Below are 22,500 nucleotides of genomic sequence, written 5' to 3' on the forward strand. Positions count from 1 at the left end.
ATCAAACAAATATGAAGTTAAAGACATTTTCAGACATGAGTTAGGTCTTAAAATTATCTCCCATGCACTCTTAGGGAGTTACTGGGTCATGTGCTCTACCAAGTGGCAGCAACCCCGCTGAGATCGTGGTGAAGGGAACTAGGTTTCCCTGGGAAAAATCGCTCATTCTAGAGCTGGAGCTGGGAATGTACGAGATGAGTCTGGAACATCTTGTAGTAACAGAAAGTAAAGTGATGAAAAAACAGTGGTGAGTGACATCAGCAAGATGGCAAAATGTTAATAGCCCTGCCGAGCATGGTGGCTCACACCTGTAATCCCATCTCTTTGGGAGACTGAGGTGGCGGATCACGAGGTCAGGAGTTTGAGACTAGCCTGGCCAACATGGTGAAACCCCATTTCTACTAAAAATACAAAAATTAGCCGAGCATGGTGTCACATTCCTGTAATCCCAGCTACTCAGGAGGCTGAGGCAAGAGAATCGCTTGAACCCAGGAAGCGGAGGTTGCAGTGAGCTGAGGTTGCACCACTGCACTCCAGCCTGGGCGACAAAGCAAGATTCCGTCTCAAAAACTAAAAACTAAAAAAAATAAGCCCCAGACCCTCATTCTCCCATAGAGACACTGACTTAACACTATATGGACCAAATTGCCTTTGTGAGAACTTTTCAGAAATGAGTTAAAAAGTTGCAATACCCCAGGTGAACGTAGAAGCAAGAAGAGCTGATTTGAAGCAGGTGAGAAAGTCCATTACGTCTGCATACCATAGGTTCTCTCAGTACCACGCACAGTGCGGCACAATCTGGAGGTATCTCCCACTTGCACCTTCTTTCTCAAGAGGGAAAGAGTAGAGTGGAATGTATGTCCCATGTTCTGGCTTATAGTGGGGCTGACCACAGGACGGATTTCTGTTCATGTGACTCGGAGCACTGACAGGAACAGTGTCGTACTTTGGATGACTGGGGGCTGCTGAGAACAAATGTGAGAGCTATAGCCTTGTTACAGCACTGCAGGAGCTAGTATCGTAAACAGATACCAAGGGGAGCAAGAAATTATGAGTTCCTTAAAAAGAAACAGGGGCAAACCTCTTCAGGAAATTACACAAACCCAGAGAAGTTACATCCCTAGAAAAGATTCAAGAGGTCCCCAAGATCTCCAGCTAAACTAATGTGTGATGCTGTTCCTTTTCACAAAGCCAGTCTATAAAGGCTAAGAGAGATGGCTGTTTTTTCAGATGCCCAAATCTCAACGAAAGATGAGCAGGTGGCCGGACACAATGACTCATGCCTGTAATCCCAGCACTTTGGGAGACCAAGGGAGGAGGATCACTTGAGTCCAGGAGTTTAAGACCAGCACTGTCTCGGTTTGCTACAAAATTAAACAGCATTAGCACAAAACAAACAACATTCATTTGTCTCTTTTCTAGGCAGCAGGCTTTATTTTGTGTGCTTTGGGTCTATTCTGTCAGGAGAAGGGTGCCTAGTGTCAAATCCTGCAAGGCCTGAGGTGGGGGCCTCTCAGGTGACCTTAGGCCTCCCAGGTGACCTCATATCTCTCAGGTGAGGTCTGTCCTCCCAGGTGACCTCTGCTCTGCCATGTGAGGTTCTGGCACAGTGACTTTGACTCTTGCAGGAGATGGGCTACTGCCAGGGTGTGAGCCAGGTCACTGTTGTCCTGCTGATGTTCCCCAAGGAGAAAGAGGCCTTCTTGGCACTGGCTCAGCTGCTGACCAGCAAAAACCTGCCAGACGCTGTGGATGGACAGCTGCCCATGGGGCCTCACAGCTGGGCCAGGTGATGGCTACACTGGCCCAGTGATGGCAACTTAAAGCCATAGTGCCTTCTGTCCCTGCCCCATTTGGTGGGCTGGGCAGGGCACCACGGGTCCTCCCAGACACCAGGCTCACCACCGACACAACACAGATAAAAGGAGTGTGGTGGGTGCTTCCCTGGCCAGGCTTCCCACCAGTTGTGGCTTCCTGTGCACAACTGTACCCCCAAGGGCAGGTGATCCAGCAGCTGCTCAGTGCAAAGCACCGGGGAGGGAGCAGGGTTTGGGCACTGGCCCCTCCCAGAGGGCCCTTCCCAGCCTGATGCCCACCCCCATGCCTAGAACACCTCCTGAGGCTGTCCCTGGATGGGTTTCTATAGAACATGCTATCCCAGGCCTAGGCCCGGAAGGACACGTGGTGCTGAGGCACCCACAGGCCTCCCTGGCACAGCTTCAAAGAATAAAGTGCAACCCGCCCCCAGGGGACTCCAGCCTGAGGTGCCCTCCTGCTTCACCATCTGGAGCAGAAAACAGTGGGGAGTGCCTGGGGTACCCCAAGCTCTGCTTCCTAGGCCTTCCTCCTCCTCTCCTCCTCCTCCTCTACTCCAAGAAGCTTCTGAAAACCAGGCAGGCTTGGCCTCCGGCCAGGTGCTGACCAAGAGGCTACTGGATATGCCTCGAAGAGGAGATGGGCGATGTAGGCCGGACACCACCGAGCCCCTCCTGGCTCAGCCTCCGGCGAGGTGCTGACCAAGAGGTTACTGGATATGCCTCGAAGAGGAGATGGGGGATGTAGGCCGGACACCACTGAGCCCCTCCTCCACACCCTTGAGGGCCACCTGAAGGGCACAGGAGCCTTCAGACCCATCCAGGAGCTGCAGCAGCCCCCCAGAGAGCAACAGGGACCCCTCACTCCTGAGCACCCCTCCAAGGGGGTCAGGACAAGCCCTGAGCCACAGAGTAGAGAGAACCAGTGTTCAGAGCCAGGATTCAGGGAAAGGGCAGAAGAGGTGGGACCCTGGGCCAAGGGGCAGAAGTGAGGGTTCCACTGAGTGTGGGAACGGTCCAGGCCCGGCTTGGAAAGGACAGAGGGCAGAGGGGGCTCCAGAGGACAGGGGGAGCCCAGTGCCCTGGGGGCATCTTACCCACGGTGGAGAGAGGCCCCAGGTTAGGTGGCAAGTGGGTTGGATGACAGTTAAGGCCTCTCCCACCTGCTCTGAATCAGGGCTGAAGCAGAGGTGAGGGCGAGGGTGTGAATCAGGGAGACTGAGCCACCTGAACGCCATGGGGCCGTCCCAGGAGCAGCCTGAGATGCCCCAAAAGCTCCCCTCCCCGGATGGCACACACCCTTCGCTCTGGGATCAGGGCCCGCAGCAGTGTCCTCAGTGTCACTCAGGAGGGCCATGCAGGGACCACGAGGACTCCAGGGATCCAGGTCCATGGGGCCCATCCCTGCGAGGGTCAGATGGGCTGGGTGGAGAAGCCGACCGAGCCTCCTTTCCTTTCAGGGAAACCTGAAGAGTCCCCAGGATGGCCCTTGGCCTGGAGCGAGTGTCTCAGCCCCCAGGCCTCTGCTGGCCTCCCCCAGCCTGGAGACCCTCCCCAGAGAGCATGGGCTGGCTTTCCTTGGCCCAGCAGCCCATAAAGGTAGTGCCAGGAAAACAGGAGCCTGGTCCTGCCCAACCCTCACCTGGCTGGGCTGTCCCCATGGCTGAGGCCCTCAGTGGCACCAGGGGGTCTCCAAAGAGCCTGGGGCCACAGACCTTTCTCTGGGGGCCCTAGGGGCTCAGGGTCTGGCCTGCCTGTCCCCAGCCCAGGACAAACCACTCATTGTTTGGTGGTTAGTTACTGCAATGGAATTCCGTGGTCTGGAAGGAGCCAGGACAGCAGCCTACCCTGCAAGTGCCTGGAAGCCCCAGACAGCCCCTCAGCCAGCTGAAACCAGCATCCACAGGGAAGCTGGAGACTTGGAGGCCTCTGGAGGGGAGGGTGTGTGTGTCATCCTCATAGCTCTGGCCAGCCAGCAGCATGTCCTATGTCCTCATGCTGACCTCCTATGGGACACAGCCCCCTCAAACGCCCCAAGCCTGAAATCCAGAGGTGTCCAGCCCAGCATCAAATGAAGCCCCTGTAGGAGAGAGAGACCAGGGGTGCCATGGGCACTCCAGCCATGACCTTGGAGGAAACCAAGACTGCTGTGGCCCTGGCCAGTGATGGAGTCTGGCCCAAGGCAGGGTGAGCCCTCTCAGAGCAGCGCATGGCTACTTGGGGCTTGTTCATGTCCCACAAAACCAAGTTGGTGACCTTAGCTAGCTCTGAGAGCAACCAGCCGCCTCAGCAAGGGGGCTGCAGAAGCAGAGGGGCCAGCCACTACCCTTGTTCATACAAGGAGGCAGGAATGGTCAGGCTCCAGGACCTGGGTGGTCACCTGATCACCAATGGGGCAGAGTTCTATTCAATATTGAGAGGCTAGCCAGGCGTGGTGGCTCACGCTTCTAATCTTTGTAATCCTAGCACTTCCAGAGGCTGAGGCAGGAGTGTTGGTGAAGGCTGGGATTTTGAGGCTAGCCTGGGTAACATAGTGAGACCCCATCCCCACAGAAAATACAAAAATTAGCCAGGCGTGGTGGCATGCATGCACCTGTAGTTCCAGTTACTAGGGAGGCTGAGATGGGAAGATTATTTGAGCCCTGGAGGTCAAGGCTGCAGTGAGCCATGAGCATGCCACTGTATTCCAGCCTGGGTGGCAGAGCAAGACCCTGTCTCAAATAAATAAATAAATAAATAAATAAGAATGAAAAGAAAATATACTGACTTCATGTAAATTGTTCTGGACATATAGAGTCTAATCGACATGTCTTAAAAGACAAGACGAATGTTTTTCATGAAATAAGTGAGGCTAAAACATTTTCTTGGACAAACCTCCTCCCAGCAAGGGGAGGCTGGCTTGCAGCAGTGTGGAAACTGTGCTTAGATTGTTCTCTTCTGTTTGTCCACTCCCCTAATCGATGCTCTTCTCTCCCTTTTCAGATCCCTTGCGATAGAGCTACTAACTCAACTCTTCTTTCCACAGCTAGCAACTCAGATTTTAATGTTCGAAAACGTCTAGTGAAGTTCCAAGCCAAGGAAATGAAGGAGTGAAGGATGTGCCATCCCAAATATGTCAGATTGGTATATTGATTATTTTGAGTTGATAATATTGGAGAAACTGTAGTTTCAGAAAGGGTGAGCTGACGTGTCTCTTCTTAACGAAACAAGCCATAAAGCTTCCTGGAAGGGCACCCTCGCCATACCAGGGCGAAGAAAGAGCCCTATCCCCAGAGACTGGGAACCGGAGGCCGCAATGGACCTAAACAAATATACTTAATGAATAACCCTTGTCTTCCACTAGTTTGACACCTCCCATACCTCCTAGTGACTCCCCTGGGAAACTTACTGCCTGTTGCCAGATTATCTTTGTCCCGTCGTTTTTTCTTAAATTTATCGCTCTTTATCTAAAAAGTATAAAAGCATCTTGCTTTGGCCACTTCTTCAGACTTCACTCTTTTGTAAAGATCCTCATGTTCGTGTAAAACTAATGAAATTTGTATACTTTTCTTTTGTTAATCTACCAGCTCTCAGGATGGGCAGTGGCTCGTGTCTGTAATCCCAACATTGTGGGAGGCCAAGACAGGAGGCTTACTTGCGGCTTAGGGGTTCGAGACCAACCTGGGCAACACAGTGAGACCCCATCTCTACAAAAAATAAAAATAATTAGATGGGCGTGGTATGTGCTTGTAGTCCCAGCTATTCAGGAGGTTGAGGTGGGAGGACCACTTGAGCCCAGGAGATCAAAGCTGCAGTGAGCTGTGATCGAACCACTGCATGCCAGCCCAGGCAACAGAGACCCTGTCTCAAAATAAATGAATAAATAATAGGTTAAAAGAAATAAAAATGATTTGTTATATATATAAAAAAACCAATCTGCCTGGTGTCAATTTGGTTTCTAGATCCAGATGAAGAGCCCACTGAGAACTAAAAGGGGGGCTAGAGATGATCTCTGGCTCCCCTAACAGTCTTTTTTTAAATTTTTTTTTTTTTTGAGATGGAGTCTCGCTCTGTCGCCCAGGCTGGAGTGCAGTGGCGCAATCTCGGCTCACTGCAAGCTCCGCCTCCCGGGTTCACGCCATTCTCCTGCCTCAGCCTCCCAAGTAGCTGGGACTACAGGCACCCGCCACCGCGCCCGGCTAATTTTTTCTATTTTTAGTAGAGATGGGGTTTCACCATGGTCTCGATCTCCTGACCTTGTGATCCGCCCGCCTCGGCCTCCCAAAGTGCTGGGATTACAGGCGTGAGCCACCGCGCCCGGCCTAAATTTTTTAATTTTTTATTTTTTTGGGGACGGAGTCTTGCTCTCTCCCCCACGCTGGAGTGCAGTGGCGTGATCTGGGCTCACTGCAAGCTCCACCTCCCAGGTTCACGCCATTCTTCTGCCTCAACCTCCTGGGTAGCTGGGACTACAGGTGCCCGCCACCAGGCCGGCTAATTTTTTGTATTTTTAGTAGAGACGGGGTTTCACCATGTTAGCCAGGATAGTCTCAATCTCCTGACCTCGTGATCCCCCCAACTCGGCCTCCCAAAGTGCTGGGATTACAGGCGTGAGCCACCACGCCCGACCACATCTCCATTTCTTCAAGAGAGGAGGCCAGAGTCCAGACTGAACTCCTTCCCTCAGAGCAGCCCTGGGATTCTGGCTCGTCTCAGCCACCATGAACTACCACACTGAACCCAGGAAGGGCTGCTTTCTCCTCTTACAGGCTAGCAGGTGTGGGAGGAGAAGAGCAAGGAGGGAGTTTGTGTTCACTTTTCCTGTGCTGTCCAGGACAGCAGCCCTGGGCCACACACGATGATTGTGCACCTGAACATGGCGAGGCCGAACTGAGCTGTGCTGTGAGTAGACAACACAACACACACCACATTTTGGAGACTTACCATGGAAAACAGAATGTGAACTATCTCAATGATTTTTTACCTGCATTATATGTTGAAACAATAATTTTTTGACATATTGGGTAAAATAAAAAATATTAAAATCAATTTCACCTATTTCTTTCTAGTTGAATGTTGTTACTGTAAAATTTAAGGTTACATATGTGGCTCAGATAATATTCTGAGCAGCATGGCTCCAGGAGGGTGGACACTGAAACTACTCTCAACCCGCACGGTTGTGCAGTGGAGCTGTGCTGCCAACTCAGACCAGGGGACTGGTGTCATCCCCGCAGTTCCATAGAAACAGGGATTCCTGAGAGAAACCCGAAGCCTCTTCCACCTAGGGACAGCTGTTTTTATTTTATTTTATTTTATTTTATTTTTTTCTGAGTTGAGATGGGGAGGTCTTGCTATGTTGCCCAGGCTGGTCTTGAACTACTGGCCTCAAGGTGAACCTCCCGTCTTGGCTTCCCAAAGTGCTAAGATTACGGGGGTAAGTCAGTGAACCAGCTGGGGACAGATGTTCACGTCCTCCTCTCATCTTTTCCCCAAATTGCCCTTGGAAACTCTTGACGAGTCTTGGCCCGGGTTCTCCACCTCTTCCTCACCTATCTAGAAAAGGCAACTGGAGCCCAGAACACTAGGCGAGATGACAGCTTTCAAGGTGCGGAGATAAAGAGTTCCCAGAAAGGAGATGCGTTTTGGAGACTGTGAGTTGTCTCCATAGTGGAGAGAAGGACAAGCTCCCGGCAGCTTTCACCCTCTCCTTTGTTCTGGGACCTGCGGCTGCCTAAGGAATTCTCTGGCAAAAGACTGCTTCCTGGGTGTCAGGGGTCGGACACGGGGAGGGTCAGGGCGGGGTCAGGGGCTGTCTTGGGACGGGGTTAGACCTGGGTTCAGCGCGTCTGGGGCTGGGGTCAGGGCGAGGTCAGGACCTGTTTCCCAGGAGCCAGGGCCGGGAGTCACCGCCTGTTTCGGGGGTCAGGGCCGGCTCCAGTTTCCCTTCCTTCTGCCCTTGCGTCAGGCGATGGGTGTGGGGTCAACGCGGACCAGAGCCCAGCCGGGGCCCCTGCTCTGGTCTCTGCTGCCGCTGCTGCTCCTGAACCCAGAGGCCGCCCCTGCCCCACCATCCCGCGCCCCCAGCCCCTCGCAGGCTCCGGGGGAGACCAGAGAGAGCTCGGGGGCGGCCAAAGAGAGCTTGGGGGCGCAGCAGGGCCGGGAGCCCGCAGTCAGAGCCCAAGGTCCGTTTGAAGCAGAGGGCGTGGGGCCGAGCCGGCCTCGGAGGCAGGGGGCAGGGGGCAGGGGGCATTTGAGGGGGCCACTGGGCCTCGGGGGCAGGGGTCGAGGGCTCGGCAAGACCAGGTGGGGTGAGGAGTGTCCGGGAGAGGCGGGCGTCACGGAGAGATGGGGGAACCGCAGGCCGGAGGCGGTAGGGAGGAGGGCTGGGCTCTGGGCCTGGTGCCAGGGCCCGAAGTCAACCGAATCCGTTGTCTGGCTCCCCTCCCCTCCCCTCCCAACCAGGTGGCTCCAGAAACGACATCAAGCAAGGTGGGTCAGGCTGCCCGCTCTCTGTCCCAGGACTGAGTGTGGGGCCCACGGAACTGGACGGGGCACCAGGACCTGGTGCGGGGGCTGGGTGGAGGGAGACAGCACCAGGACTGCTGCTGGGCACCGGGAATAGGATGGGTCCTGGGGTCTCATGTCCCCTTCTTGAGGCCTGGAAGCATAGGCCAGGGATCAGGACGGTGGGTCTCAGGGGTCTAGGCCCACAGCTCCCCCTCCCAGGTGTGAGTCTCAGAACCAAGGTTGTCCACATCAGCCACATCCCCTCACCTTCTAAAACTAGAAGATCAGGAATCAGAGAGGGGGAGCAAGTTTCCCCAAGTCACACAGCACAACAGACTCCTGCCTGAGAATCTCTCTCCCTGGGATACTGGGGTGAGATGCAGGGGGCACAGCCACTTGGACACCCCTGAGACCTTCAGTTCTTTGATCTGTAAAGTAGGCATACAGGTGTTCTGATGGAGGGAAATAAAGTCCCAGGGCTGGATTCCAGTCCACCAGTCCTTGGCAGGTCCGGATGAGCTGCTGTGGCCACCCTGGGTCAGCCTTGCCCTGCCTGCCAGACCCCTGGGCCCTCATTCCCACAGAGCCTGCTCAGTTGTACTCTGTCATCTGGTCCTGGTAGTGGCCATAGAAGGCAGACGCTGGGGAAGCCCTCAGTCATTTTGGCCAGGTCACCTATTCTTTGGCCTTGGTTTTCCCATCTGTGAAGAGAGCAGAGGCCTCACTGGGGTGGCATTCATGGGCACCACTAGTGTCTCTAACAGGTGGACCGGGGTGTCTCCACAGTGTGTGGGAAGCCTAAGGTGGTGGGGAAGATCTACGGTGGCCAGGACGCAGCAGCTGGTCAGTGGCCATGGCAGGCCAGCCTGCTGTATCGGAGCTCGCACCTCTGTGGAGCTGTCCTCATCGACTCTCGCTGGCTGGTGTCAACAGCCCACTGCTTTCTCAAGTGAGTCCTCCTTCCCTGGGCCCCAGCAGAGGGGCTGATGGGGAGGAAGATGCAAGGGACGAGCGTTAGCAGACTGGGGGGTTATGCCTTTCTCCTCTGGGCTTTGCTCTGGGCAAGTCTGCTGCCACCAAACTGACGCAGTGCCTGCCTTTGACCTGCAGTCCTCTCCACCAGGACTGTCCTCCCCACTCTCCACCCACTGTCCCTCCATCTGCCCAGATCCTCCTCATCCTTCATCCTCAACTCTGGCAGGGAGTTCCCTGGCCCCTATGTCTGTCTGTTCAACCGAGACATGCCTGAGAGCATTGGCAGTGTCTGTGCTGGCCGCCTGCAGGTTTCTCTTCAGTGTCCACCATGCTCTTGTGAGTCAGACTCCAGGCAGGGACTGGGGACTCTGCGTGTAGCCAGCAGCCAGGCAATGCTTTTTTTCTGTAAAACTGTATGCCTGGAAGGAGCTGTGCCAGACTACATGCATGGGTGGAAAGAATGGGGCCCCCTGACTCTGGAGAATGACGTGGATAGTCAGGGGTGCAACTCCTCTGACCCTCCTGAACCTGACTCTGTGCCCAGCTTCTCAACAGTCATGGAGGGACCCAGAGGGAGAGGAAGGCATCACAGTCCAGGTATGGAGTCAGCTGGGGCACTTAGTGGCTTTGAGACTCGAACTGGGCGCTGTGAGCATCTCCTGTGTGTCACACCACCCAAGACCCTCTATGGCACAGGGTGTGGCAAGACCCCAAGTGAAGGTGTCTCTATGGGAAGGCGAGGCACAAGCTCCAACAAGCAGGATGCAGGAGAGAAAGCCCACAATGAGTGAGAAGAGCTGACGTGAGGCCGGGGCATCCAGAGAGATGCTGCAGTCTTGAGGAAGGATGAGGAGCTGCAGGCACTTGCCAGAAGGGGAGGCTTTGGCATGGGGAGTGTGGCGAGGGCTTTCCTGGTGGCTGACCCATGTGAACAAAGTCACAAAGGTCAGAAGTTTCATCACTTGTGTTCAGGAACAAGGAGAGCACCAGTTTCATGCACTCATCTGGACATTGAACAAATCCTTTGTGAGTGCTTACAGCAGTGGGGAAGACACCCTTGGGGAGGGCAGGAAAGGTGGTTAGGCCAGGAAGCGGGTCATAGGTAGCCTTCGGAAGGGTCAGGCTGGATCCAGAATTAAGCCAGAGCTCCTCTTGTGTAAAATAAAAGGGCTCGACGTGATGACTCTGCCAAGGACTTTTCTGGCACTAGGACTCTCTGCTCCTCTGATTTAAGGGTGTACTGGGGAGGCCACATGTCCTGAGGTTGTGAGTAGAATATCCATTAGCCTCAAAGAAAGAAAAGCTCCTGACAGAAAGGGGGACACAAAGCTACCTGGAATCATGTCCGGGGAGAAGGAGCCAGAGGTGTGTGGGCAGTTACACGTGGATGTAAGAAGAGAGTGCTGCCCCGCACTCCCAGAGGATGCTAAAAATGGGCCCTTCCTCCTCCAGCAAATCCCAGGCCCCGGAGAACTATCAGGTTCTGTTGGGAAACACCCAACTGTATCATCAAACCCAGCACACCCAGAAGATGTCTGTGCACCAGATCATCACCCATCCAGACTTTGAGAAGCTCCACCCCTTTGGGAGTGACATTGCCATGTTGCAGCTGCACCTGCCTGTGAACTTCACTTCCTACGTTGTCCCCGCCTGCCTCCCATCCCAGGACATGCAGCTGCCCAGTAACGTGTCCTGTTGGATAACTGGCTGGGGAATGCTCACCGAAGACCGTGAGGGGGTGTGGGAGAGGCGGGAGGAGGAGGGGTGGGAGGGAGAGGGAGGTGAAGGGGAAGAAGGAAGGATGGCTTAGCCAGGCAAAGAGGAAGCCACTGGACTTGGCCCTCTGTGCCTCATTTCCATGACCGGTAAGGTGAGGACCACCACACTGGGGCCCTTCTAGTTCTGAAAGTGTGATCCCGTAGCTTTGAGTCCCAGGCTCTGAAAGTCTGGGAATCTTAAACTTTTGAGAATCCAGAATCTGGGTTCTTTGAGTCTTCGTGGTTCTTCATTTTAAGGTTTTATTTATTTATTTTTTTATTTATTGAGATGGAGTCTCGCTCTGTCGCCTAGGCTGGAGTACAGTGGCATGATCTCGGCTCACTGCAACCTCCTCCTCCCCGGTTCAAACGATTCTCCTGCCTCAGCCTCTCGAGTAGCTGGCATTACAGGCGTACACCACCAAGCCTAGCTAATGTTGTCTTTTTAGTAGAGATGGGTTTCTCCATGTTGGTCAGGCTGGTCTTGAACTCCTGATCTCAGGTGATCTGCCCGCCTTGGCCTCCCAAAGTGCTGGGATTACAGGCGTGAGCCACTCTTGTAAGGTTTTAAACAGTCATGGGTCTGAGATGACTCAACTGAACTCCAAAGACATGCTTGGGGGCTGGCCCATTCTAGGTCACCACCACACACTTGGATCGTCCCTTGCTTGGGAAGGTGCTTGGGAAGAGTGGAGAGAAAACACGTGGTGGCTCTGCACTCTGAGGCTGCGTGATCCCGTTAGAATGACTGCGACGTAGAACTGTTGACCATCTCTGAACCTCACTTTGCTCTTATCCTAACCTGGCCATTCATCTACTTCACAGTCTTGTGACGTGACTGAATAACGGAGGAGAGAGTCGTGTGTGTTTTCATTGTTAGATGGGTAGAAAAGAAATGTAGGCAAAGACTTATACACAAGAGTGTTTATTGAAGAAAGGAGTGTTTATCGTTTAGGGAAATGCTTATGGTATGATGTTAAGGGGAAAAGGAAGAACATATGTTTAATTATGTGTAGGGTTAGTATTTCTCAACAGAGGTGCTGTATGTATTTTTGATAGAATATGTCTTCACTGAGTGGGGCTCTGCCAGCATCCATGACCTTTGACTACTAGATGGAGGGGGCTTTCCCTGATCATCTGCTGGCTGGCTCCCAGCATTCACACACACAACTGGTTATGACTTGAGGGTAGAAGCAATATATACTTGTTTTAATATCCCAACTGGCGCTCCTGGGCTGGTACCACTGTGCTGCATGACACTGATAGACCAGCATTTCTTGCCTGTAGCTTCAGAACTGGTCACCCAGCTTCCATTCTTCTGTGCCCCCACTTTAGGCTCCACGTGGCTGTCAGAGTGTTACTTTAAATATGAGTCATGTCCCTTCCCTGTTCAATACTCTACAGTAACTTTTCATTTGTGCCTAGAATGAAATCCAGACACCCGGCCAGGCCTAGGGGCTCATGCCTGCAATCCCAGCATCCTTCACATCCCCCATCTCCACTGCGCCCTTCACATCCCCCACCTCCCACTGCACCCACCATATCCCCCACCTCCACTGTGCCCCACATCCCCCACCTCCCCCTGCACCCTTCACATCCCTCCCCTGCATTCCCACTCAGACCCTTCACATCCCCCACCCCCCTGCACCCTTCACATCCCCCATCTCCACTGTGCCCTTCACATCCCCCACCTCTACTGCGCCCTTCACATCCCCCACCTCATGATCTTTGATTTCGACGAGCGCGATTCGATTCGCGGAAAGCGATCTCTCGGATTTCCGACTTTACCGATGATCTCCGGATTTTCGATTTCAGATTCTTTCGATTTCGACGCGATCTCGATTCGAGATTCTCGACTTTATTTGACGCGATTCGACGATTAAGCGATGATCTCTGGATTTTTGACGCGATTTTCGATTCGATTTGATTCTGCGCGATCTCTTTATTTTCCTGATTGACTTTTGATTTCGATGAGCGATCTTCGGGATTTCCGATTAGAAAAGATCTCGACTTCTATTTTTTGCATCCTTTATCTCGGATTTTCTTTGACGATGATCTCGACTCGACTTTTGACGATTATTCTTTATGATCTCGATTTTCTCGATTAGACTTTTGAGATCTCTTTGATTCCACTTTGTTTCCTTTTATACCTCGACTTCTCGCATATTAGCGATGAGATCTCACTTTCCATTCTTCATTTTTCACTGCAGCCATTACATACCCCATCTTTTACTGCAGCCTTCACATACCCCACCCCATCCTCTTGGGCCTCCTTCGTACTCCTTGAATATCTCAAGGCTATTTCTATCTTGGGCCTTTAGCTGCTGTTTGTTTTTTATTTTTCTTAGCTTGCTTGTCATTCTAATCTTTGCGTGAATCACTTCTTTGCATTTACTATTCAGCTTTTTTTTTTCTTGGTTTTACTTAATCATATGAGCTAAAATAGGCAACCCCCTCTATCACATCTTCCTGTTTTATTTTCTTCATATCACTTAATCTAAAATATTTTTAAATTTGTTATTTCATTTAATCTGTCGCTTTCTACTAAAAATTATCTATATCATTAGCATGTAAAAGACAGCACCAGGATAGCTGAATAGATGAGTGAATAGATCAGTGATTGGGTTAGTAAATGGGTGGATGGATGGATGGAGGGATGGATAATGGATGGATAGAAGGATGGGTTACTGCATGGATGGAAGGATAAGTGGATGGATGGGTGGATGGATGGATGGATGGATGATATTTGAGTTGGTAGATGGATGTTTGGATAGATGTGTAGATAGAAGGATTGGTGAGAGGGGATAGATGAAGTGGATGGATGTGTCAATAGGTGGAGAGCAGGATAGGTGGGTGAGTGATGGAGGGCTCGATGGAGAGATGGATGAAAGGATGGATGGATGGGCAAATGTGTGAAAAGTGAGTGGATGAATGGGCATGTGTGGGAAGATAGGTAGATGGAGGAATGGGTGAGTGAGTGGATGGGATGATGGGTGGAGAAGAAAGGTTAGTGATAGATGGAGGGAGAATGGATGGGATGGTTCATGAAAGGATAAGTTGGTCAGTGAATAGTTGCTAAGTCCCGATAAATGAGTCATGTGTTGGTGGGATTTGCCTCTTGTAGAATAAGAGGTGGATCTATTGCTATGAGAGAGGTAGAGGGAATAGGATGACTATGTGCAAAGGTTTGATAAAAAGAAGAGAAGCTTATCAAGGATGGGTAGCAGAGTGAAGCAGCGTTTAAAGCTCAGTAGTTCTGAGAAAACCTATGTTTGGAGGGTTGTGGTTAGCAGTCAGGCAGAGTAGGGGCTCAGAGTAGCCTGAGCTTTCTTAGTTAACCTACAGGGCATGTCACTGACCTCCCCCTTATCTCTGCAGTGCAACTGTCACCACCCTTCTATCTCCAGGAGGGCAAGGTGGGCCTCATTGAGAACGCACTCTGTAATACCTTATATGGGCAAAGAACTGGCCAAGGCGAGACCTACGCTGTGCATGAGGAGATGCTGTGTGTGGGGGACTTCTCGACAGGAAAGTCCATCTGCAAAGTGAGTAAGGTCATTTCCACCCTTCCTTTGCATATTCTCTTGGCCTCAGTTTCCCTTGGGACGGGTCTCTGTGTTGCCTCTGCTCTCTTTGTGGAGTCCCGTGGACTTCCTGTTTCCTCTCCTCTGCGTGTCCTCCTGGGCTCCATCCCTCAGAAGTCTCCCCTAGACTAGCCCCTTCCCCAGCCCATCGCAGCAGGGACATCTGCTGGAAGGATCCTCAAACAGCATTTTTTAATATATTTTAAACTTTTCATTAAAGCATAATATATATACACGAGAGTACATAATTAATAATATATAGTACATAATATATAGTTTGATGAACTTTCCTACACTGACACATGTGACCAGCACCCTAGAAGCACCCATGTGCCTCCTTATCACTAACACCCAAGGGTAACCAACACCTTCACTTTTAACACCTTATATTCTGAACTTCCTGTAAGTGGAATTTACAGTCAGCACTCTTTCGTGTCGTAACAGTGTATTTCTGAGATTCGTCCATACTATACACGTTGTTACGGTGTGTTCCTTCTCATTGCTCTATAGCGTGCTGTTGTGTGAACTGAATTCTACATTGGATAATGTGAGTAGTTTCCAAGTTGGAGGTATTATGAGTAGCTGTGCTATGTGCATATTTGTATTTGTCTTTGGGGCACAGACGAATATATTTTATTACATAGAAGCCCATGAGTAGAGTTGCTAGATAAAAAGGTGTGTCTGTGTGTTCAGCTGTGGCAGAGGATGGCAAACAGCCTTCCCTCTAGCAGAGGATGAGAGCTTCTTTTTTCACCAACATTTATTCCTTTTCATCTTTTCTGATTTTGGCCATTTTGGTGAGTGTGTAGCGGTTTTTGGCTTAAAATTTTTTGTATGTTTATTATTATTAGATATCTTCTATGAAGTTTCCCTTCAAGTCCTTTTTCTCCTCTCATTTTTCTGTTGGGTTGTCTGTCTTTTTCTTCTAGGAGCTCTTTATATATTCTGTACATAAGTTCATTGAATTGAGGCCCAGGGAAGAAAAGTGGTTAGTCTAAGTGAGGCAGCACAACCTGGGCCCAGGTGTTGTGACTCCAAGGCCAACCCTGCCTCCACAACCTCTCCCACAGGTTGTAGCCTCCTGAGCTGACATCTGTGGGCTGAGCTTTTGCATAGACACCACTGTGGGGCAGACAGGAAAGCGCTGGGACCCTGGAATGAGAGACATTGCTTCACCACATGTGCCTGTCCTGTGACCTGGGATATTCTCTTCACCTCCTGAGCCTGGGTCCTCATCAGCTGTGTGAGGATTCCAAGGCCTCCTCCATGAGGTGGTTGGAAGGATAGCGTCCACTTGGAACCTCAGAGTGTGACCTTGTTTGGAAATAGGATCTTTACGGATGTAATTAGTTAAGAATCTCAAGGTGAACCCATCCTGGATTTAGGGTGGGCCCTAAATTCAATGACTGGTGTCCTTAAAAGAGGGGGAGAGGCCATAGAGACACACATGGAGAAGATGGCCATGTACGGACAGACGTGGAGAGGGCAGGGATGCCACCACGAGCCAAGGAATGCCTGTGCTGCCAGAGGCCGGAACAGCCAAGGGAGAGTCCTCCCCTAGAGCCTTTGGAGGTAGTGTGTCCCTGGAAGCACGCTGACTTCAGATTTGTGGCCTCCAGAACTGTGAGAGAATACATTTCTGTTGCTTCTAAGCCACCAAGGTGGTGGCAGTGTGTGTTATGGCAAGCCCTTGGAAATGAATATGCTTGTCTAAGGCCACAATGCTAGCAAAACTATAGATTGAAAACTAGCACCAGGTCTCTCCTGCCCCCTAGTCTGAGCCCGGAATCCCCCGGCCCATGGGAAGGGTTCATTGGCAGCACTGTTTTCGATATCGCCAGGCAGGCTAGCTGAGTAGTGGGAGGGAGCTCGGCCCATCTGCCTGCCCAGCGGGAGCCGGCTCCAGGCTTCTTGGTTTCCTGTCCACGTCCACATACTTTATTGTTCCTCCTTTCTGGCTGTGGCCTGGCCCTTTCTCCTCACAGAGTCATCTGTACCCCAGGAGGAGCAGGGAGCCTGCCCAATGCCCAGCCCTGGTGGAGCTCAGCCAACAAGTCCTTAGTCCAGCTCCCTTCCAGCCTTGTTCTCCATCAGCCTCTCTTGCGAAGGCCGTGTCCCTGGAGCCTCAGGGCCAGCACACTTTGCCTGCCTGCTGGACATCCCACAGTGCCCTCTAGTTCCTTGCCCAGCCTGAGAACACCGCTGAGGTGGACATCTCCTGAGCCTTTCAGCCACCACTGCCTGTCTGTGAGATTCCATCAGGATTCATCTCCTGCTGAGTCGTCTGCTGTGGTCCCCGCCTCCATCCTGTGGCTCTCTTCTCTTCTCTGCATGGAGCACGCAAAAACAGCTTTGAGGAGAGACAGAGCTGCAGGGTGACTCAGTGCTCAGACTGTGGGCAGGACAGAACTGGTTGCAGTCTTCACTCTGTCACTTGCATGTGCTGTGACCTTAGCCAAGTTTTCTCACCTGTGCAGTGGGCTTGCTAACAGCCTCCACTTCATAAGGTTCCTGTAGAAAATGTAGCACCATGCCTGGCATTAAGCAGGTGCTTAATAAGTGTTGGCTTCCATGTTCTTGGCCTTGCCTGTTTTCCTCTATCTAAGTTGCACTCATTCTTCTGGGCCTATCTTAGACCTACCCTTTCACTCAATGTGGAATTCACCACCAGGCCCACCAAGTTACACGTGGCTTCCTCTGTCTCCACAGTAGTCATTAATGTTGGGACTTCCTCTGCCTACTCAGAGCTCCCAGGGGTCAGGGCCAGGAGACCCTTGGAGTCCTTCCCATCTCTCCCAGACTGGCCCAGAATCAAGCGTGATGTTGGCAAGCAGGTGGTTCACCTGCATGGATCGCTGAGGCCTGGAGTAGCCAGGGACCATTGTCTGGAGGGCCGGGCCTCCTCTTGCCCTCAAACAAGCTGGGTGGGTACTCCGAGGAGGGAAGCACTGAGGGCGGATCTGAGACAGCGAAGGCACTTTCCACTCCCAAGAAGACCCCGCGCATGAATTTGCCAGGGCTGCAGGAGCAAATCCCCACCAACTGGGCAGCTGAGACCACAGATGTCTATTGTCTTGCAGTTCTAGAGGTCAAAAGTCTAAAATCAAGGTGTCAGCAGGGTTGGGTTTTCTTCTGGAGGCTCTAGAGGAGATTCAATTTCCTTTTCCAACTTCTAGAGGCCGCCCGCACTCCTGGGCTCGTGGTCTCTTTCTCCATCTTCAAAGCTGTCAGTGTGACCTCTGTGTCTGTTGTCATATCTCCTTCTCTGACTCTGACCCTCCTGCCTCCTGCCTTCCCTTATAAAGAACTTTGTGATGATGTTGGGCCTTTTGAGACACTCCAGAATAATCTCCCATCTCGAGTCTTCACTCCAGCTGCAAAGTCCCCTATGCCATGTAAGATAACACAGTCACAGGTTCCAGGGATGAGAATGTGGATGTCTTTGGGAGCATTCTTTAGTGACGGCACCATGTCACCCCTCTCTCTCCCCTGGCCTCCACTCCCCCAGCCCAGGCCCCTCCCTGTCAGTGTGCTGTCTTGCTTCTCATCAAACGGAGAAGATGAAGCAATGAGAAGCTCGCTCCTCTTGGCCCCACATCTGCCCACCCTGATCTGCCCAGTCTCTCCCCCTTGCCCTGATGGCTCACCCTGGGCCAGCCCATCCTTGAGCATTGGGTCGCTAGGGCCTTTCCCCTGCTCCTGTGTCCCCTGCTCTCCCTCTCATGCCTCCCACGTCAAGGCATGGCAAAAATCTCCCCCAGCTACTGCCCATTTCTCCACCTTTCTTCCCTGAAGACTCCTCCCAGGGCTGACTGCACTGAATCACCCAATCCAGGCTTGTCCCTCTCATGCCACCAGAGCCACTTTGTCTGCAGCCTCTGCCTTGCCAGAGTCACTGCTCCCTTGACGCATCAGATTGCACTCAGCTCCTGCTGCCAGGCCCCAGCCTCTCCACTCCCACTTTTTGCTACCAGCTGCCTCTGGGGAGATAGCAGACTGGAGGCCCCCCGGAATCACCCTGAGCACAAAGAAAGAGGAGTTAGCTTCGGGGGCGGGGGCTGAGTGTGTCTGAGACACCAGGTGGCACGGTCGGACGCTCTGTGCCTCTGCTCTCTGAGTCAGGGTCCCACTGCAGACCCACCAGATAGAAACCTCCAGGCATCAAGCTCCTGAGCTGACCCTCAGAGTGGATAATTATGGATCTGAATCTATCACACGTGGACCCACCCTCTGCACTCTACCCCTGGGACAACGCAGTGCTTGAAGCCTAGAGGGGACAGCTGTATGTACAGGGCCTGAGAGGGGCTGGGCCTCCCAGCCTCTCAGTGCTGGAGACCCCGGAGCTGAGTTCTCAGCCTTCTTCCTTTTGTCTCCACACCTTTTCCCTGTTGTGAGAAAAGGCCAGAGTCCACAAGTCCTTTGGCTCCTCCTTCAAAATGCCATCCCAAATCTGATCATTTCTTCCTTCCTGTAGTTGCCTCCCTGGTCCCTCCTCTCTACCTAGTGCTCAGCAACTATTCTTTCTCTACATGGCACCAGACTGATGGTTTAAACAGGTGCTGTGTCCCCCACCCTCCAACATACAATTCTCCAAGCTGCCTCTCTGTGGCTCTGGGACCTCCCTCTGCCCACTCGCTCCCTACCACAAGGCTTGCCCCGTCCTCTCCTGATTTATACCAACTGGGCCCTCTCTTCTGGACCTCACAGAGTGGGTTCTGTTTCCTACTTTCAGTGTAAGCTTAGGAAAGCTTTTTGTGATCCATGGATATGAAATGTCCTCCCACTTCCATAGGGTCTGTTGGCTTATTTATCTAAGCACCATGGGGAGGGGGTTTGTCTTCTCCCCGTGTTTCCCAAGAGCAGTGCCTGCACTGGATGCCCCAGATGCACACTGGACTAATGGGTGGAAGAGCCGGCTGTGGGCCCTGCCTCCCACCACCCTGAAGATGAGACCCTTTCCCCTTCCCCTTCCCCTTTTTCTTTTTCTTCTTTCTTCTTTCTTCTTCTTTCTTCTTTCTTTCTCTCTTTCTTTCTTTCTCTCTCTTTCCTTCCTTCCTTCCTTTCTTTCTTTCCTTCCTTCCTTCCTCTTTCCTTCCTTCCTTCTTTCTTTCTCTTTCTTTCTTTCTTTCTTTCTTTCTTTCTTTTCTTTCTTTCTTTCTTTCTTTCTTTCTTTCTTTCTTTCTTTCTTTCTTTCTTTCTTTCTTTCTTTCTTTCTTTCTTTCTCTCTCTCTCTCTCTCCTTCCCTCCCTCCCTCCCTCCCTCCCTGCTTGCTTGCTTTCTTTCTTTCTTTCTTTCTTTCTTTCTTTCTTTCTTTCTTTCTTTCTTTCTCTTTCTTTCTTTCAGAGTCTCGCTCTGTTGCCAGGCTGGAGTGCAGTGGCATGTTCTTGGCTCACTGGAACCTCTGCCTCCTCGGTTCAAGCAATTCTCCTGCCTCAGCCTCCCGAGTAGCTGGGAGTACAGGCACATGCCACCACGCCCAGCTAATTTTTGTATTTTTAGTAGAGACAAGGTTTCACCATGTTGGCCAGGATGGTCTCGATCTCTTGACCTCGTGATCCGCCTGTCTCGGCCTCCCAAAGTGCTGGGATTACAGGCGTGAACTACCATGCCTGGATGAGACCCTTTCTTTGGGTCTCACTTTTTGGCCCATGATATAGGGGGCTTTCAACTGCATGATCTCACCCTGACAGCATTTCAGGACTCCAGTAAATCCCAGCAACTTTCTGGAGACCACTGCCTGCTTCCCTAGTGCTGTGGACTGTCTCCACGGGGCCTGGGCATGGGCACTTTCTAAAGATACTTTACCAAAAAGTTGAGAGAAAACCAAAGGCCCAAATGAACAAAAAAAGGAAGGGGCCCCCGGAGGGGATGCTCTGCTGCAGCTTAGGGTTCACAGGAGCTGTGCTCTGCACAGAGCTTTCAGCTGGCTGCGCTTTGCCAGCAGACTCGGCCCCTCTCAGGCCCTGTACATACAGCTGTCCCCCTCTAGGCTTCAAGCAGTGTGTTGTTCCGGGTGTAGAGGGCAGAGGGTGGGTTCACATGCTAATAGATTCAGATCCATGATTGTCCTGAGGGTCGGCTCAGGAGCTTGATGCCTGGAGATCTCTATCTGGTGGGTCTGCAGCGGGACCCTGACTCAGAGAGCGGACGCAGAGCGTCCGACTGTGCCACCCGGTGTCTCAGACACACTCAGCCCCCAAAGCTGACTCTTCTTTCTTTGTCCGCAGGGTGATTCCGGGGGGCCTCTAGTCTGCTACCTCCCCAGTGCCTGGGTCCTGGTTGGGCTGGCCAGCTGGGGCCTGGACTGCTGGCATCCTGCCTACCCCAGCATCTTCACCAGGGTCACCTACTTCACCAACTGGATCGACGAAGTCATGAGGCTCACCCCTCTTCCTGACCCCACGTTGGCTCCTCACACCCGCTCTCCACCCAAGCCTCTGAGGGCTGCTGGCCTGCCTGGGCCCTGCGCAGCCCTTGTGCTGCCACAGACCTGGCTCCTGCTGCCACTCACCCTCAGGGCCCCATGGCAGACCCTGTGATGACCACAGAGCCCCTTGACCCCTTCTCTCTGCTTAGGCCTGGGTGTCCATGCTGGACCCTCCCTCTCCCCAGCCCACTGTCCCTCTAAATGGTTCCTAATCCTGGCTTTTCTGTCTGTCAACTGCCATTCCCCAAATCAAGCTTGGCAACACAAAACCAAACCCAATAAAAGTCATCTGCTCCTCCTCCACCCCGCACCGCCGTCCCAGGCCCCTCCTTCTCCTTAGTGCTTGCCTTTTCCATAGGATTCATTGTCTGACTCCCAGGGCAGAAACCTGCGACCTCACAGAGAGAATCTCAACTGTGGGCTCCTAGGAGGAAAGCAGGGGTGGGGGGGACACTAGGGATGCTGAGGGAGCTGAGGCCACCAGCTGGGAGGGAAGGGGTCAGTCTGCATTCACACTGCTCCTGCCCCAGGAAGCACCCAGGCCTTCAGAGGGGCTGAAACTACACCTGGTGTCCACAGTGCCAGGGAGCAAGGGCTTCTCTGAAGCAGAGGAACAGTGCTCCTGGGGCATGGAGGGGGAGGTTCGACTCCCAGTGGAGACAGGAAAGGGAAGTGGCTGGTGCACCAAGTAATGGAGCAGGACTGAGGAGCAGGATCCCAGCTAGGAGAAGAGGGTTCCAGCCTGCAGCTAGAGTGCTTTCAAAACATGAGGGTCTGGGAACGACTGGCAGAAGCAGATGGAAAAGTGTTCCGATGCCAGGCCAAAAGCCGAGGTCTAGGTCAGCCGTGCTCAGAGCTCTGCTCCTAGGAACAATTCCTGCTCCTCCTCACCTGTCCCATAGGCCCTGCTTTCCCCACGTCTGCAGGCACCTGACCCACTGCCCATCTCCCCAGCCCCCAGTCCCGCATAAACCTGCTCCCTCCTGTCCAAGGCCCTTGGTGAACCCTGCCCCAGAAAGTCTGCACTCCTCCAGGTGGTAGAGCCTGGTGTTACCTTATTTACTTAGCTAACCCAGGATTCAGTGCCCCAGCAATAAGCCTCAAAATAGTGTCCTAGGCCGTCCGTCCTGCAAGCCTGCTGGACTCCTAGAGGTCTCAGCACAGCCTACCCCCAGTCTTCAGAAACCACAAGAAAACGGGAGAGCTCCCATTTAGCACATGTCCGTGTGGACAAGGCACCATCCAAAAGGTCCAGTGCACATTGTCCCCAGTCTTGGTATTGGCCACATTTCCTGTACCCTCACAGGCAAGGGGCACAGATGGACTCACACACACGTCAACACCAGGACCTCACGGCTTAAACCCTCTATTACTCATGCAGGAACTCTCATCCCAAAATAATATTGTAAGGCCTGAAGAAAGTGTCTGCAAAGTATCCACTCCTGTAGGGGCATTTC

At 52.5% G+C, this 22,500-nt stretch overlaps 1 protein-coding gene across 2 annotated transcripts; it reads left to right on the top strand.

The window, feature by feature from the left end:
* Window positions 1-7,616: 7,616 nt before the first annotated feature.
* On the top strand, window positions 7,617-21,346 carry PRSS47 (serine protease 47). Of its 2 annotated transcripts, none has more exons than XM_021927790.2 (6): window positions 7,617-7,975; window positions 8,256-8,282; window positions 9,087-9,249; window positions 10,728-11,005; window positions 14,411-14,577; window positions 20,844-21,346. In XM_021927790.2, the coding sequence occupies exons 1-6, from the start codon at window positions 7,762-7,764 to the stop codon at window positions 21,153-21,155; spliced, it is 1,161 nt and encodes a 386-aa protein (XP_021783482.2). In that variant the 5' UTR covers window positions 7,617-7,761; the 3' UTR covers window positions 21,156-21,346. The 2 variants fall into 2 exon arrangements, with proteins under 2 accessions (XP_021783482.2, XP_031509902.1); XM_031654042.1 differs by having other exon boundaries at window positions 10,728-10,957.
* Window positions 21,347-22,500: the final 1,154 nt, after the last annotated feature.

This window comes from Papio anubis, chromosome 13 (genome assembly GCF_008728515.1).
Source record: "Papio anubis isolate 15944 chromosome 13, Panubis1.0, whole genome shotgun sequence".
NCBI lineage: Eukaryota > Metazoa > Chordata > Mammalia > Primates > Cercopithecidae > Papio > Papio anubis.